General features: G+C 34.3%; 1 protein-coding gene across 1 annotated transcript; it reads left to right on the top strand.

Annotated features, from left to right (window-relative positions):
* Nucleotides 1-12,574: 12,574 nt before the first annotated feature.
* On the top strand, nucleotides 12,575-17,029 carry LOC140156681 (somatostatin receptor type 3-like). Its single transcript, XM_072179622.1, is given in 2 exon segments — nucleotides 12,575-13,806; nucleotides 13,809-17,029. Coding segments are annotated over 2 exon segments (1,080 nt in total). The 5' UTR covers nucleotides 12,575-12,848; the 3' UTR covers nucleotides 13,931-17,029.
* The last annotated feature ends 1,226 nt before the right edge of the window (nucleotides 17,030-18,255 follow it).

Here is an 18,255-nt window from a genome sequence, read left to right on the forward strand (position 1 = left end):
TTGAAATAATATCATTAGTTAGTTAATTGATTTATTTCAATACTCGAGTAGATACACTAACGTCTTATTCAATTAAAATGTTTCAAGACCTTGGCCTTAAATCGTTTCGCCAAATGATGCATTTTTTTCTTTGTAAACAAAACCGTTACCTGTTATCAGTCCTCGCTATATCAATTGAACTTTAGACATCACGTTTCAATCCAGTTCTTCTCATTTTATATGATGGTCTGAAAGATATAGTTTTGTTATCATAAAAGAAAAGAGAGTGTTTACACAGGGTGTCCCAAAAGTCTCGATACCATTTTAAACGTCCATAACTCTAAAGTATACAGCAATCGACAATACACATGAAGGTATCGATGCACAGAGAAAACTCACTAACATAACAAATAATCTACGATGAAACAGTTGCAATTATTTTAATACCAAATTTGACATATAAACCAATTAATATAATAAATAAAGTTTACCATATTACACATAAAACCATACAATAAGTTTACAGCACATCTCCGGACCCAACTCATGGGAGCACGGTGGCCTAGCGGAACGGGCACTGACTCATAATCGTAAGGTTGCGGGTTCGAGCCCCGGCGACGCCATCGTGTTGTGCCCTTGAGTAAGGCACTTTATCTCGATTACTCCTCTCCACCCAGGTGTTTAAATGGGTACCGGCATTCTTAAATGCTGGGAAGGTAACAGACTCGCTGTAGAGGAGGTGTAGCGATCCCCTATAGCAACATTACATGGAGGAGTCTGGCCCAATCGCCAATGAAAGAGAGATGGGCACTCCGATCACTGTTTATGCAGGATCGTCTCCTTTACCTTTACCTTTACATCTCCGGACCAAAGTATCCACTACCTCCTCTCAACTTCTAGACAACTGTCCAGCCATCCAATTCAATTGCAATATTAAACAGATCTCGTTTTATATTTAAAAAAAAAAGACTATAAAGATGATATAAAACACCAAGAAATGTGCACTTATGCTTTGATTTTATTCAGAAACCAAGCCAGTAAAAGCTATCATATGAAGTTGTGTAATACTCCATCCTCCAATTCTCAGTTGTTTTCCATTAAAAAATTTCCAAAGTCAATGTAAATTACAATTGATATTCAGTTGATGTTTCATAATCAGTGTGATGAAAGCCAAGGTTGAAGCTACTATTTGAACATATATAACCATTGTTAGATTATTGCTAGAAAATTCGATGGAGAAATGATTTTCAAACTGAAATGAGTTGAGGATAATTAGCAGCGCCGCTGGGTCAAAAAAAAAAAAAGAATGTTAAAAGGACTATATATTACTAAAATGTTTTACATCATAAACCATGCCATATTTTGTTTAATAACGTGTCAATTTTGTTACTACTTGGCCTAAGATAAATATAGGAGACTAAAATTTAATTTTAACCTTTCGGCAGCTGCGCCTGGATTTATTTGGATAATGGTAGGCAGCAGGTTCAGATGGACGTCGTGAAATCAGATTATGCAAACTACTACATAAGATTTTATCCTTTTTCACCTCCTTAATGCTTAAGACGGAACGGAGGGAACATGACATAGTATTGTTTGCACTTAAATATTAGGCTATTCCAGAAAATAATTGTACATAACATATATTAGAAGTGACTTCTAAATGACAGAAAAGCTTAACTCGCAACAAAATTCTGGATTTCCGGTCACAAATAACCACAGTAAAAGTCCGGATTACTTGTGGGTATAGAGGATATATAAATTGAATGTTGATTAATAGTATGAATCATCCAGTCGTAGAATCAGAAGGTAAAGTATAGAGTGACGTTAAATATTATGAAAGGGGTATAGAGAAGTGGAACATATACAATGAAAAAAATCTGGATTTTTTTTAGCGAAAAGTAAATTCAATGAACCATGACTTTGCTAAAGACCGCTTCCAAATTGGTATGACTCTCGAGTTTCTCTTTCTCACTACTCCTTACCCCCCACATACTCAGTGGCGTAGCGTGGGTCATCCGATTGGGGGACACCGACCATGATTGGGGGAACCGGGTCTGATGGGGGAGGCACAAGCCGTTTTTTGGCAATTTTCCTATGGGATTTTCTCAATTTTGCAATGGATTGGGGGGGGCACGTGCCCCCGTGCCCCTATGACGCTACGCCACTGCACATACTCTTCTCTCTCTCTCTCTCTCTCTCTCTCCTCTCTCTCTCTCTCTCTCTCTCTTCTCATTTCTTTCGAGCAATGAATTACTTGAATAAAAGTCAAATATCCTATATTAGAAGTCATACAGCAGACGATATAAAGCACATGAGTTATTGAATAGATGTTGTTTATATCACTTGAGTCACTCCTTTTGTAATATCGAGAGCAACTATTTCGATGGTCTATATTTTTTCACAGTCAAAATAGCCAAGGCTTATTTGATTTTCTAAAGCACGCTTTTAAATGTAGATTGACATGCTCGATTTCTCTGCTCGGGAATATTGCACTGCGAAATTTAAACATTTCTTTTGTATACTTAGATCAGGTAACAAAGGGAATATGTTGTTCACACGATTATGTAATAAACTGAAATGAAAACCGAAACTCCTTGCTACAAATTGTAAGTTTCTAAAAAATTGTACAAACAAAGATATCGATAATGACGTAATTCAAGAGCTTAAATATAAATAGACAGCCTTGTAAATTATCTAATTTTTGAGTTGCATGTTGCAAAATACTTTTTTCACAAATATTTAGCATGCATATGATCATGACATTGAATAGTATACTGTTACTATACATATTATTATTATTATTATTATTATTATTATTATGATTATTATTATTATTATTATTATTATTATTATTATTATTATGATTATTATTATTATTATTATTATTATTATTATTATTATTAAATTATTATTATTATTATTATTATTATTATTATTATTATTATTATTATTATTATTATTATTATTATTATTATTATTATTATTATTATTATTATTATTATTATTATTATTATTATTATTATCATTATTATTTTACCTGTTCATAAGTATATCATCTTCTTTATCATCATGATATCATAACTACAAACATATAAATATGTTTACAATCTAAAATACTTCATATTAATTTACTTACTAATATGGCAGAACTTTGACACAAAAATAACAAATGCTGAGAAGTGTGGAACTAATTTGTTGAAAAACACTCTAAAGTAAAAAGGATCTCTGTAAACAGAGGAGTCTAGACACCAAGTTATATCATGGTTTTGATTTCGGAAGTGCTTTATTCTATAAACATAATACTTGGATGTATGTTTAACCTTTTGGTCGATCAGTTTGGGGGTACATTTTCGTCTGGGTTTGAAGCCCACTACACGCGTAATATACAAAATTAGAACACATGTGGTGTTAATATCTGCTGTTTTAAGAACGGGTTTAAGAAAAATGAATTACCGCTACCGAGATCTCTTCTATTTAGTTTAGGCATGCTTCAGCATTCAATAGTTCAAACAATATATTTATTTATATACATCATATATATATAATGCTCGATGCCATCAAATTTGCTTCGTCTTATGTCAATATTTCCCAACAGGACATTGATATAATTCTTCATGCTAAACAATCACTGCTCTATGATAATGACATATCTTGGCGTAAACGTTCTAAATCAAACTTTGACGTAGCTATGGGGAGCTTTGATGGAGCGGAAACCTGTGAATTAGTTGGACTGTACCTACTTTCTCAGCTACAGCAAGTCGGTATTAACATCGGACTATATAGGGACGATGGTCTTGCTGGTTGTTCTAAATCTCCCAGACAGGTCGAGCAAATTAAGAAAAACATATGCAAAATCTTCTCAAACAATGGACTCAAAATCACCATTGACGCGAACAAAAATCAGTGAACTATCTTGATATCAACATGGACCTGAGTGATGGCACATATAAACCATACATGAAGCCGAATAATACACTTCAGTACGTACATAATCAAAGCAACCACCCGCCTTCTATTCTTAAGAACATACCGGAAAGTATAAACATCAGACTATCCAACATTTCGTCTAATGAGGAAATATTCAACAATGCAGCTCCCGCCTATCAAGATGCACTTAATAAAAGCGGTTATGATTATAAGCTGAAGTACAGCCCTAAACCTATCAATCATCACCCAGACAAACGCAACAGGAAGCGTAATATCACTTGGTTCAATCCGCCCTTCAGTGATACAGTTGAAACTAATGTCGGCCAGAAATTCCTCTCACTCTTGGATAGGTGCTTTCCTCCTGAACATCAACTTCACAAAATCCTCAACAGAAATACCATAAAATCAGCTACAGTTGCATGCCTAATATGCATCAGATCATTTCTGACATAACAAATCCATTCAGGCTAATCTCAATGTATCTTCAACGGATTCTTCTAGACCATGTAACTGTAGGCGCAAATCCGCATGCCCCTAGATGGCAAATTGTCTTACACCATCAGTCATTTATCAGGCTTCTGTAACTCGGGATGATACTCAAACAAAGGAATCTTATGTTGGACTAACGGAAGGACCATTCAAAACTAGATTCAACTGCCATACCAGCTCATTCAAGAATGAAAAACATCGTAACGCCACCACTCTCAGCCAATATATATGGTCTTTAAAGGACAAGAATATTAACTACTCAATTGCATGGAGAATAATCACACGTGCCAAAGCCTACTCTCCAAATACAAAGAGATGTAATTTGTGCTTGACTGAAAAATATTATATCATTTATAAACCACTTATTTCAACTCTTAATAATAGAAATGAACTTGTGAGTGCTTGTAGACATAAGAAGAAGTACTTATTGTGTAACATTTGATACCTTGACTTTTACCAAGGCCTATATGCCTTTTTATTGGAACTTTATCATTGACTTTTATAGTCGCTCATAATTTATGTCAGACTTTTATAGACACTTTAATTAGCTCAATGCTGTGTTTTTGGCCCACCCAGCCAGGTCATGGCCAGGTATATTTTGCTTGTGCTCTCATTCAACTGAGGAGTGTAGGTGTGACAACACCTATACGAAACAGTTCTGTATTGAATGATGATGTAAATAATAAATTCACTACATTTAAAAATATATTCCTGCTCCTTTTTAGTTGAGCACTTTATCTGTAGTGATGGTTTCATCTAAGTTTATTCTTGTTGTATATATATATATATATAGAATTCCAGTTACCTACGTCTTGTAATCTAATGTCAGGGAAAGAAATAGAAGATTGGTTTTCAAAAAAAGAAAAAAACTTAAGTATTAGCAATATGTTCTACACACCACCGCCGACACCTGGCTTCGGGTGAATCCTTACAAGGAACGTTTTGACAAACTTCGGGGATGAGATGTTTTTGTTAATACGACCTTGAATATTTTTTATCTTTAAAGGTCAGAATATAGTTCGACATCAAGAAGAACAAAGCCGCCAACAAATCATTTGAGTGGAAAGCACCAGCGGGATAATCGTTTATCGTAATCGTTTATCGTAACTCTCAAAAATGGAATCTTTGGCACAAAGCTTTTAGAAACAATGTCAAAATCAAAACAACAAGGCAAAGAATAATAATTTAATACAAAATGACAGTTTTAGATCCCACACACACCCCTGTCCAGGTAAGTTTTTGGTCGACACCAACTCATTTGTGGTTGATTTTCAAAATGATCAGGAGACCATACTACATCAAATAAGCGGATTTCCTAAGGGATACCACTGTTTTATCACCATTTGTTTTTAAGGTTATGCCAAGAGGTGAAAAATTGTACAAACTTTACATTATTTTAATCAAATTAGATTATGTTTCCCTGATTATTAGGAATCTGAAATATTTCGTATAAGAATCTCATAAATATCTGTCCGTGAAAAATACCAATGTGATGAGGTCAAAAGCCGAGAGCTTAATTAACCTTGGCAGATAATTATATATTTTACGCATTATGACCAACCTCTAAGGAATACTTTGATTTTCAACTGTTTCATTGTTATTAAACCCTTCCGATTATTTCCAAATGAGTAGAGTTTGGTTCATGTAATAAATTGATACGCTTAATTAGAATACACCGATGCGTAAATTTCCGCTATGTTAATATTTAAAGTAAAATGAATTGGACTAGCCAGGTCAACTGCTGAAATAATTTTCAGTCTTACTTATGCACGGATAGGTCGTTGTTGTAAATATACAATCGAAATTCGATATATTAATCAATAATTAATAAATGACCAAATCTGTGAAAATCTGAAACGTAGAACCTTTGATACCAAACAATTTGTATTATAATGGAAAGCGCCAATTCATGCTTTTTGGTCGAACGGGAAGCCATTTTATAACTTGCTGATATCTAGGAATTGTAATAACATTAACTGAATATGCTTTTGTATTTGAAGCAACCTCATTCATTCAATAATTTATATGAATTTCAGATATTTTCTTTTGTACTAATTTGTAAACATCAAATACATTGATGACATTAATGCTGTCCTTCCTGACGTTGTTGTTGCTGTTGATGCTGCTGTTGAGCCGGGCTGTTGTGGTTCTTTCGTTCGTTGAATACACTCACAATGCGTTAGCATGCCATGGCCTTTCTCAAATGATATATTTCTCAGGATAGGATAGTCCTATTTTCTCGTCAGTAAACTAAACAGTTTATCAAGTAATTCAGTTTGTAATAGTCGAGGTAACTGTAAACTAAGTAAAACCTGGTAATCTTGGATTCTAACATATTGTAATGAATGTGTATGAACTTAATGCTTTAAGCCTTGTTACTTGGAACAGATTGGTTTCTCAGCATGCGCTTGTGTCATTTTGTGTGCAAGTAATTCAATACCTCTTACATAAGTTACGATATATCCCTAAATTGAATTATTCTTACATAATTCATCTTCATTATCATTAACTCTGTAACTGGAACGACGTTCTTAGACAGAAACTAATAATAAACTAAGGTAAATAGTTACCATACTAAATTATACTAGTATATTCAAATGTAACTCTTTGCCGTATTTTAGAATTGATGGCAAATAAATTGAATCGAGACTCTTGAATATCTTTCCTTGTTTAAATTTATATTTTATAATCCTAAACACATCGAGCCTTTTTTTGCGGTTATTTTCAGTTGCAAGAAAGCTTTGTGAGTTCCCAATCATAATAATGATAATTTTTATTTGAATTACCACAATACAAACAATAGAATACAAGAATAGTAAGGTAATTCAGGAACAAAATAGACTTTTCAGTCCAAACAGTCTACAGAACTGATCTGCATGAATGCATGGTTGAAAGTCTGTGCATTAGGGGGTGTACTCAACCAAATCAACCAAATGTGAGTGTATACTACGAATGAGCCGTAAAGTCGGCAAATTGTATTCTGAGATACAGTGTCAAATGTGCGTGAAGGTCGTATTCATATAGGTACCTCAATTAGGCGCGACATGTTTCTCATTTGATAGCGTTTAAACCAATCAATAATCATATTGCTGAAGAGGATAATAATCTTCTACCTATTTCTGTTACCTGTTTGCTTTGGCTAAATCCTGTTCAAGCAGAAGACAAATGGATCAACGCAAGTAAATCTCTCTTGCTGGTCATGGTCACTTCGGCACGAAAATTCTAATCAACCATGGTTCGATTATCAGATCTGGATAAGGCTCGAGCTATTGGTCAGCTTGAGGCATACCTCAGAATCAAAGTGCAGCAACTTTTGGAGTTTCCCGCAGTATGATCTCCAAGCTAAAAGCCAAGTTTCGTCAGACCGGAGATGCCAAAGACAGACCCAGAAGTGGCCGCCCAAGAAAAACAACAGCTGCAGAAGACAGGTACATCAGACTGGCAGCACTTTGAAACCGCTTTTAATGAAACAGTGTGATATGCCTTATTCATGTTTACTGATGCAAATGGCGCAGACAATGTCAGATTTGGCGCATTTTGTTTGAGACCTCCTTGTCTTTCAACATGTTCAAAGACAATTACTCAACCATGGAATAAGTTATGGTCACAAATTTGGTGTCATTTTTGACAGGAAAGAACAATGTTTGTATTACTATGAAACAATATGGATATAGATTTCAAATATTTCTGATATAAAGCCGTTTTGGAAAGTTGTCAATGTTTTTTTGAAGAGTTTATTTCTCAGGATGAGATAATCCTATTTTCTCGTCAGTAAACTATACAGTTTATCAAGTATAAGCATAATTCAGTTTGTAATAGTCGAGGTAACTTTAAACCGAGTCAAACCTGGTAATCTTCGATAAATTGGATTATTCTGACATAATTCATGTGCATTATCATACAGAAACTAATTGTAAACTAAGGTAAATGGTTACCATACCAGCATATATAATGCAACGATATACAGAATATAAAAATAATACATTTCATGTATTTCTTTCAGTTTGTTGTATTTTAAAGCTGAAGGCAAATAAATTGAATTGAGTCTCTTGAATATCATCCCTTGATTAAATTTTGAATTTATAATCCTAAACACATCGAGTACGTGACACTCGTTTTACAGTCCTTCTCAGAAAAGCTTGCAATCATCTTCATATCCTGAATATTTTCCTAGTATCAGTGTAAAAGCAACCGAGTAATGCAATTATTCAAACATTTAACCGTAACACCTGCAATTGAACCTTTTGGTTCGTGAGATATTGGTCAAAATGTTTTAATCGCTTTGGTAAGAAATAACACGTCTAAAGAACCGATAGACAATGCGAGGTTAATAACAGTCCAATACAACGTCACAACATCATCATAACTACATCTGATGACGACGTTAGGTTAGTTTGTGCTGAAGATCGGTTTAAACATTTTGAATTAAAAAAAGGTGTTTGAGACTGTCAAACAAAATGTCGAAAAGGTTGCAAATAGTCTGGTAATCGATCCACACTTGTATACATTTCAGTGACAACCTTAACCGCACGGCCTTATTCGTGATGAGAAATTCAAATTGCATATGAAGTCAAAACTGTGACTTGATACAGATTCGTAAGTAAATTCAAATTCGTTATAACGTGTAAGGTAAAACGTAATGTAATATAGTTAAGTCTGGTGCATTTATAGCATACGAATACTAAAATGTATGAAACTTGATTTGAAGAATTAACATCGTTCAAACGTTGTCTATTATGGTTGGAAGTCAGACCAAATCCGACAAATCAATTATGTTTGTTGAATGTATCTGATATGCTTGACTACCAGCATTAATACTGTTGTACACGGTGGTATAATGATATGTTTGAAATACACCATACTCGGAATATATTTTTAATGGGTTTTCTGAATTTTTTTGTTTTGGGGTTTTCAAAGTATAGAATTCATCTCCGAAAAATTGTTGGGTATCTGGACCAATTCAAACGAGCAGTGACCAGCATATTTAAATGCAATGATATACGAAATAGAATTTCTTAGAGTTTGATGTATTTTAAAGCTGAAGGCAAATTCATTGAATTTAGTCTCTTGAATATCTTCTCTTGATTAAATTTTGAATTTATAATCCTAAACACATCGAGTATAACACTCGTTTTGCAGTTCTTCTCAGAAAAGCTTGCAATCATATCCATTCATATAACTCCTGGTGACGACGTGTGTCACACTTCGAAAATTCAAAGTTAGTTGAACTTTGTGCTGAAGATCGGTTTAAATATTTTGAAAAAAAAAAAAAGGTTTTTGAGATTGTCAAACAAATTGTCAAAAGGTTGCAATCGATCCATACGTTTCAGTGACAACCTTATCCGCACGGCCTTATTCGTGGTGAGAATTTCAAATTGCATATGAAGTCAAAACTGTGACTTGATACAGATTCGGAAGTAAATTCAAATTCGTTATAATGTGTATAGTTAAGTCTGGTGCATTTATAGGATACGAATACTAAAATGTATAAAATTTGGTTTGAAGAACTCATATCTTTCAAACATTGTCTATATGGTTGACACTCATCTACCAAATCCGACAAATCAATTGAATGTATTTGATCTGCTTCACTACCAGCATTAATGCAGTTGTACACGGTATAATGATATGTTCATACACCATACTCGGAACCAATAATTATATAATGGTTTTCTTAATTTTTGGTCTTTCAAACGAACAGTGACCGGTGTATGACCACATTTCAGGAAACATTATGAAAGTACAATAGTCATTCTAAGCCAAACTAATGACAGAGGTTAAATGAAAGGCAATTCATTTACTAGCTGCTTAACTGTGGTGTTCTATGGAAGGATGTAAATTCATAATTATATGACTTTTATTCATATTTGCCTTGTTGTTCTAAAAACACAATTAATTTGGTTGAATCCAATTAGGTGTAGGTTGGGACATGCGTAGGCCTATTTAAATATTACATTATTATGCCTAAAATAAAGATTTGAAAAAATTGTCCAAATTAACTTTAAAAAATCACACATGCTTCGCTTTATATGGTTGATACATCAACTATTTTCTTTTCAGAAATATCGATAAAACATGAAAAACTGATGTTGGAAAGTGGGAAAATTGAGGTTTTGTGTATTACAACAAGATTCAATAATTATATTTCAGGTATATTTTATTAAATGTCATAGCAGTATTAAAACACTGAATTGCGACACAATTAACAATTTATAAACATCAAAATTTACACATTAATTAATACAACATAAAAATATATATATGCTTGTTTTATTTTCTTCTTGATTTTTTGCATTCACTCATGTTGAAGGGTTTAAACCCGAAACGTCAGTAATTTATTTCTCCATTAAATGGAATATTTTCAGCACTGTACATCAACCATAGACAGATTCTACCGACAAAATATATATACTGTATATATATGTACAATTTCAAAGTAATATATTACTACATCAAAAAACATATTAAAGAAAAAGGGATTATAAAAACACAATTCAAATCAAATTCATAAAAAGTCAAAGAGGTAAGAGTAGTTCACTGGTAGAGAGCTCAATTATTGCACAAAAACATTTTATATTGATTGAAATGATACATGAATATTGCACACTGTCTTGGTGAAAGGTTTTCACTGAGCATATATTGTGAAAGAAATAAATATAAGGGAAATATGATACCTCAATCGCATAGGTTTACACTTACAGTCACATCATTTATGAAAGGTCAATTTGGTCGACTTTTCAGTTAGCAGCCTGCACAACCGATTCTTTTGTTTGGCAAAGGCTCACTCAGTCATTTAATGAGGCAATACAAACGATCGAATTTGGTGTTGAAATGAGCTAAATTTTTTAGTTACACCTTTTCGATGTAAATTAATTTTCTCGGCCAAATGAAAAGCAATCATTTTCATTTTTTCAGTAAATGTCAGGAAAAATTGTAGTACTTGATACTGTATTTTTTTCAAATTCTAGTGTTAAACTTAGGCGTGAAATTTAGTCATTTAGTGTAAGATTTTCGATTTTGATAGGCTTAAACTCTGTCCGCGAGCCTTTTTTTGGATCAACCTTTTAGCTTTTCAAAGTAAGATAGTTCGCTAATGAAGGATTTTTCCCAACTTTCTAACGCACATCACCGTGAGCGATATATCATAGTTTTGTCAGAATTTGCGTTTTCATTTCACTATTTTAACTGCCGGCTGACCATTTTTCAAAATCAACGAGTGAAATCTAAGGCTAATACTAGCATTGTGGATCGATATCCCTGGGTTTAATAGGAATACCGGCATGGCTACAGTGTTGCTAGAACTTCAATATAGCAAAGAAATTCCCAGGCCTATAGCGCTCCTACTGATCATGTTTAACAGAACACTCAATTGGGGATTTGGGCTACCAAATCGCTGGTCGGGCAATTTGATTTCAATAGAAAATTAACCTGGATAAACAACAAAGAAAATATCGACTATTTCTGTTGGTTGCTCTCGAGATAAAAAGTACTGAGTTAGACATTTTCGGAGTCTGAAGGAAAAAGGGTAAAATAAAAACGGAAATTCTAAACAAAACTATAATATATAGACCCACACGATGTGCTTTACAGAGGTGGGAAATATCTTTCTTTAGCAAACTATATTAGTTTGAGACGCTAAAAATGAATTCCGTAAAAAGCTCGCGTGCGAACCGAAGGCCTATAAAAATCAAAAATATCACACTAAAAGACACAATTTGATGCTTAATTTTAACACCAGGATTTGTAAAAAAAATGTATATCCAAGCACCAAGTTTTTAACTGACATTACTGAAGAAAAAAAATATTGCTTTATATTTGACCGAGAAAATTAATTTCATAGCAAAAAGGTGTATCTCTGAATTGTGCTGATTTTAACATGTATCGATCGACTTTCAGCGCGACTAAGCATTTCTAAAGAATCGGTTGTGCAGGCTGCTAACTGTTTTGCAGTTGTGACAATTATCAGTTAGAAAGCAACTGTTGATCAAATCACTGATTCGTTCAGGACCATTAGATTCACGTGACATAATCACGGCACGTTGTATTGCTTGCACAGCTAAACGACAGTGTAAGTGAAGCACGCCGCCAATTGTCGTATTGTGTACATTTAATTACTTACACGACAATCGTCCAATCACGCTTTCGTGAGCGCCATAATGAAAAACAATAGAGTAGTGGCAACAGCTTGTAACATTACGACCACTATATCTGAAACGCTCTAAAGGAATTGGTAAAGCAACTGTAGTCAGTTTGGTTTATGTTGCAGCAAAAAAACCGACACGCAGGTTTTTTGTGTTGGTAATTTACGATAAGCCATACCTGCTGCTGGATTCACTTATAGATTTGCTGTTGGAGTAGTACTCAAATTATGCCTGTAGTACAAATGCCAGAGTAAAGACACAATTTTGTCTATCGTCTCGATTTACCAGAACTTGGAACATTTACGCGCCAAAATGTCGGCTGCTAATGAATATAAGAATTTGGACTATCCTACCACTACTGATATACTAGCTGTAATGAATGCCACGAATGGATCTTCGTCGTTTCCGAATGAAAACGTACTTTTCAAATCTACGACGATTGTGACATTTCTGGTGATATTTGTAGTTGGTGTTTGTGCTAATTCGTTAGTGATAGCCTTAGCCTTAAAGCCTATGGCTGGACAAACCCCTACCACTATTAACACTTACATTTTAAATGTAGCAGCAGCTGATTTGCTGTATATTTTGGGATGTTTGTTTTTTACTTTAACAAACTATAACCAAGGAGGTTGGCTTTTTGGTGATCTTGGATGTCGGATTATTTTGAGTTGGGACATACTTACCATGCATGTGAGTATTTACATCTTGACTGTTATGAGCATCGAAAGATACGTGGCCGTGGTACATCCTATTGAATCGTACAAATACCGAAGTATCAGCATTGCGCGCAAAGTTAGCACAGTGGCCTGGATTTCTGCAGTGTGTCTTTCTATGCCGATGGTGATCGGTATGTCCGAAATAAAAGTCCCAAAACAGGGAACGCAGATTAGCACGTGCGGATGGACAATCGGTGATTTTGACTCTTATAAACATTACATGAGTGCTGTGTTTGTCATCACTTTCCTCATTCCGTCATCCTTTACCGCAATTGTGTACACCAAAATGGCTATTCATTTCTGTCAAATTGTGAGTCCAACTGAAAAGGAGACTACAACATCGACGGACAATAACAAGAAGCGTCGGAAACAATCCAAGCGCAAAGTTGTTCAAACTCTGTTCCTCATCGTGATTTTTTTCTGGGTATGTTACATTCCATTTTGGGTCTACCAATTGATTCTCCTTCACGGCGACATTGGCCAATTTGATCCTCACCACACTTTTGGACTTTCTACTATTGTGTTGTCATACTTGAATTCGTGCTGCAATCCATTTTGTACACTTTACTACCAAGACGCTATAATGTATGGAGACGATTAAGACGACAACGTTCTGTTCCTAATAAAACAAAGACGACGACAAGAACTTCGGCAGGCCGACCAAGTATCGTCTTATAAGTATTTAAACCAAACACTATTAAGACATATGGCACTCTCATCAAGCACTTATGCACGGATCAAGAAACAAACAATATAACAATTATAACATTACCAATGATGTAAATAGCTAGAAAGAATAGGAATGAGCTCTTCACTTTATTTCTTGCAAACAACGCCCTGGACAAAAACTCCACCATCTCGACTCCACGCACGTAACGCAAAAAGGCAAACCAGGGCTTAGCAACGCTACGGAGGGCTACTGAAGCCGAAATGACTATAGGTGTTACTTTGCCTGAATAGCATGTAGGATCCAAACGCTATAGTCTTATGTTTATGTTATTGTTCTTTGTGGATCCATACGTAAACTTTTAAAACAAAAAGTAGCAGTAGTTTTATTTTTCATTACCCATAGCCATTTTCAAATTAAAGATGTAACATGTGTAAGGCTCATATCTACCGATTAATACTTGTTTTTGCAAACAATGTTGGAAGGTTTCATATAAACAATGATATTTATGGTAACATTATGCCACGATGATTTAGTATAGCCCTGGAATTTCTACTTACACATTTACAATTTTGTAGTATTTGATAAACATTTCATTAGACGGCTTTAAGGTGGTGCATATTTTGCTTAATTCTTTATAATAATATGCTATACGTGTGTGAAATATCAGAACTCAGTTTCTAGTTTATTAGATAATGTGAGAAGTGCTTGTCCGTCGCAATGAATCTATTGTTTATGTTTTGTTGTAAAACGTATGTGGTCATTTTGAATCGTGATTTTTATACAAATATTGTGTTCCATTTTTACACTGCTCTTGCATGAAAGAAGATTTTGAGCAACACTAATCAAACATATGAGCTTTGCGTAAATAGGTACCTTTGTCTAGTTTAATATAATTCAACAAAAATAAAAGACAATCATTGGTCAATTATACCAAATAAACTGATAAGATCACCAAAGCGATTCTTTCTTACAACAATCGAAAGCATACACGCAAATCTGCACACATTTTTAACGCTTTACCTGGAGCTGGGGTATAGTCGAACATCGTTGATCGTGTGGTCTTCAGTTGATCCTAAATCCATACTAATTGGTGCTGTATGTTTCCTAATTCAAGCGCAATGCGTTAGTGATACATAAGTTCACACTTTTATGATCATTTAATCCTAAATTATGATTGTTTCCAAGCAAGGGTACCTGAATAATATAAGGTAAATTTAAATTACGTATGAATGTCATAAAATTGACATCAAAACTCAGGAATCTGTTCTTTCCTTATCATGCTTATGGTAATTTTTGTACATATGTTGTGTTTCCGGATCCAAACTATTTGCGTTGTTTAGATTATCACTCTACTACTACTACTTTCCTGTTGTTTGTATATATTCAGTGATATTTATACTTGCACTGAACCTCTGTACATATTTAAAAAAAATATATTTACATGTTGTTTTTGGTTTTTTTTTTCATTAAAAGAATGTAAAAAAATGCGGGTTATATTTTTAAAAGTGCACTGCCAAAAGTACTTTGCTCAAAAGGTAGCAACATGGTATAGATTGAATTGGTATAGATTGTATTCAAAAAGTGTAATTAATAATAATTAGTAACAGTAATTAAATTATTTTACACAAATATTTGTTGGTAAGCTAATATCTTGAATTGCGCAGCTATGGAAATGTATTACCTTGGAATAAGTATAAAATATAACTATATTAATGTATATATTCAATATATTTTATTATTTTAAAAAGAGATTTATTTTGAAATCCTATAGCGGATGTTTAGGGTATGAACGAACAAAATCTAAAAGTAATTAAATTACAAATTCGCTTGCATCAGTTTCAAATCTAAAACGAGTTATTACTACGGTAATTATGGTTATTTACTACAAATATTACCTGCCGCATTTTAAAGGAAATTTCCAGCAAGAAACCGGGACTGTTCCGTAAAAATATATCATATTTTCCATAATATGAACAGATGAACAGTTTTTCATATTTCCACTGTTTACGGAACACCAGTGTCAGTGTCGCGATGCCGGAAATTTTCAGAAAAGAACAGCGCTTTCTTTCGGCTTTTATGTCATAAATGTTTTTAGCCCATCAATTTGGGGAGAAGTAAGATGCATCAATCAAGACAATTATCTTGAAATTGGCTATTTCAAATTACTCCCGACATGGATGAGAAACGTCAATTTAGATGCATTTTTGTTGTAATTTTCGTTCTGAAACATTATAGTACAACAGGCTTAAAAATTTGCTACAACTTTTGATGAAAAATTTAAGAAAAGGATAACAGACGTTTTAATATTCAATAATGTTGACAGAATTATGAAATAAAATGTTTTTTTAATGATGTGTAGATTGATATTTGATATTCCCACACTGTCATGATCATCGATGCTTGGCAGTTATTAAGTTTACCATCATATCCCTCTTCCCTAACCTATCAAGATTTACGTGGGAGGAACAAAAGTAAAACCAAATAATATATTTCGCATCGATATATTTCAGCTGGGAAAGGCACATGAGCTTATATAATACTCTCATCAGCAACATGTTGATTTACTACTTCGATCAATTTGTATCAACTAAATAAAACTAATCAAAAGCAAATTGCCATAGTGTTATTGAACTGATGATATCTGTGTTCCAATGAAATGCCCAAAGTCTCCGAAGCAATATGCGCTATTTGTACACAACCTACGGCTTGTGATTTGAACTTTCCTTTCATCATGTTCATGTCTAGAGAGTTGTACTCAGGTTAGTTCTCAATAAACGGCGCTACCTTTACGCAAACATCTCAAAATTATTTGTGTAGTTTTAAAACTCCTGTTATTTCTCTAATCTTACCCTTCAATATTAACATATCCTTAAGGCATTTTTGTTTAGCCATATTACTTGGGAAGTCGACTACTAAAAATCCTGGAGTTGTGCAACGCTATTGGGTACCGTTTGGTATCATTTTGAAATTAGAACTTCCGAAATGAATAGCTAGCTTGTGCGATTAGTTGCACTCTTGATATGACTGAAAACGACATTTTATGACCGGTAAAATCAAACATGATATTTAAGTTTAATGCCAGGGGTAGAGTCGGTTAGATTTTAAGTTTAAGATTAAGATAAGGATAACTTGTTAGCATGTTTCATAATGTTTAAAATAGGTAATGATGAGAGCTATTTAACAGATAAGACTAAGAGCTAGGGATTGCGGATAGTATAATATCTTAAAATGATCATCTACCGAGAAGGGTTGAGAAGTGATTGTTTTGGGTAACGTAAGGAATAAAGGTATATAGTGTAAGATTAATTAAAGCAGGTGGCTTTTACCCAGAGCCTTAAGGTCAGGAGGAGCTCATGTTTGTGAATTATGTAAGAAACGAGGTTGGCGTTGTAGGAGTTACGGAGTATAGCGCTAACATGTCTAAGAACATGGGTTATAATTGGGAATAACTCATCATAATTGAAATATGTAATCGTATTGTACAATAATATTACAGTCAAACAAAATAGCTGAATTGGTGCTCGATACTATTTGATAGTAGAGCATGTAATAAAATACACAAACAATGGTTCTATTAGTGGGAGTTTCACGCCCCAATGGCGATCATCTGATGATCGCTTATTTGGGTTATATTTTTATAAAATTAGACTGTTAAAACTATTCAACTGGACTCACGGTTTTGAGAGGCAACGGTTTCACACCTTATCCTAGGTGCATCTTCAGGCCGTCTGTTGGTCTGTCGGCAATTGGTCACTGACCAGTGGCGAGATGGTGTTGCCAGGGGTCGTAGATTTAGAGCCAAACTTCTTTGGAATGTTCTTAATAACGGAATTGTAGGCCCCTGCCTAGTTGTGACGTAGGCCGCCTCCCCTGTTGCGTGAAGGCTGTTCTTTCTTGACATAGATCGCTTCTTTTACTCCTCTTTCATACCACCTGCGCTCCCTGTCTAAGATCACACCTCTGGCAACACCATCTCGCCACTGGTCAGTGACCAATTGCCGACAGACCAACAGACGGCCTGAAGATGCACCTAGGATAAGGTGTGAAACCGTTGCCTCTCAAAACCGTGAGTCCAGTTGAATAGTTTTAACGAGTCTAATTTATATTTGATTATACCTGGATTAATGACAACTTTCACAAACGTATCCAAATGGTGATAAACCAGAGTTTTTATATTGTTGACTTTGGATTAAAAGGTAACATTATTGACGTATAGATGGCGCTACCACAATACTTACTACGGTGTGTCTGGAATTATTTGCATTTGAATGGGCGATACGGAAAGCAAGATGAGATTTGTTGTGTTCAATTCTGAAAATAGTTTACCTTCGTT

The sequence above is a fragment of the Amphiura filiformis genome, chromosome 1, assembly GCF_039555335.1.
Source record: "Amphiura filiformis chromosome 1, Afil_fr2py, whole genome shotgun sequence".
Classification (NCBI taxonomy): domain Eukaryota; kingdom Metazoa; phylum Echinodermata; class Ophiuroidea; order Amphilepidida; family Amphiuridae; genus Amphiura; species Amphiura filiformis.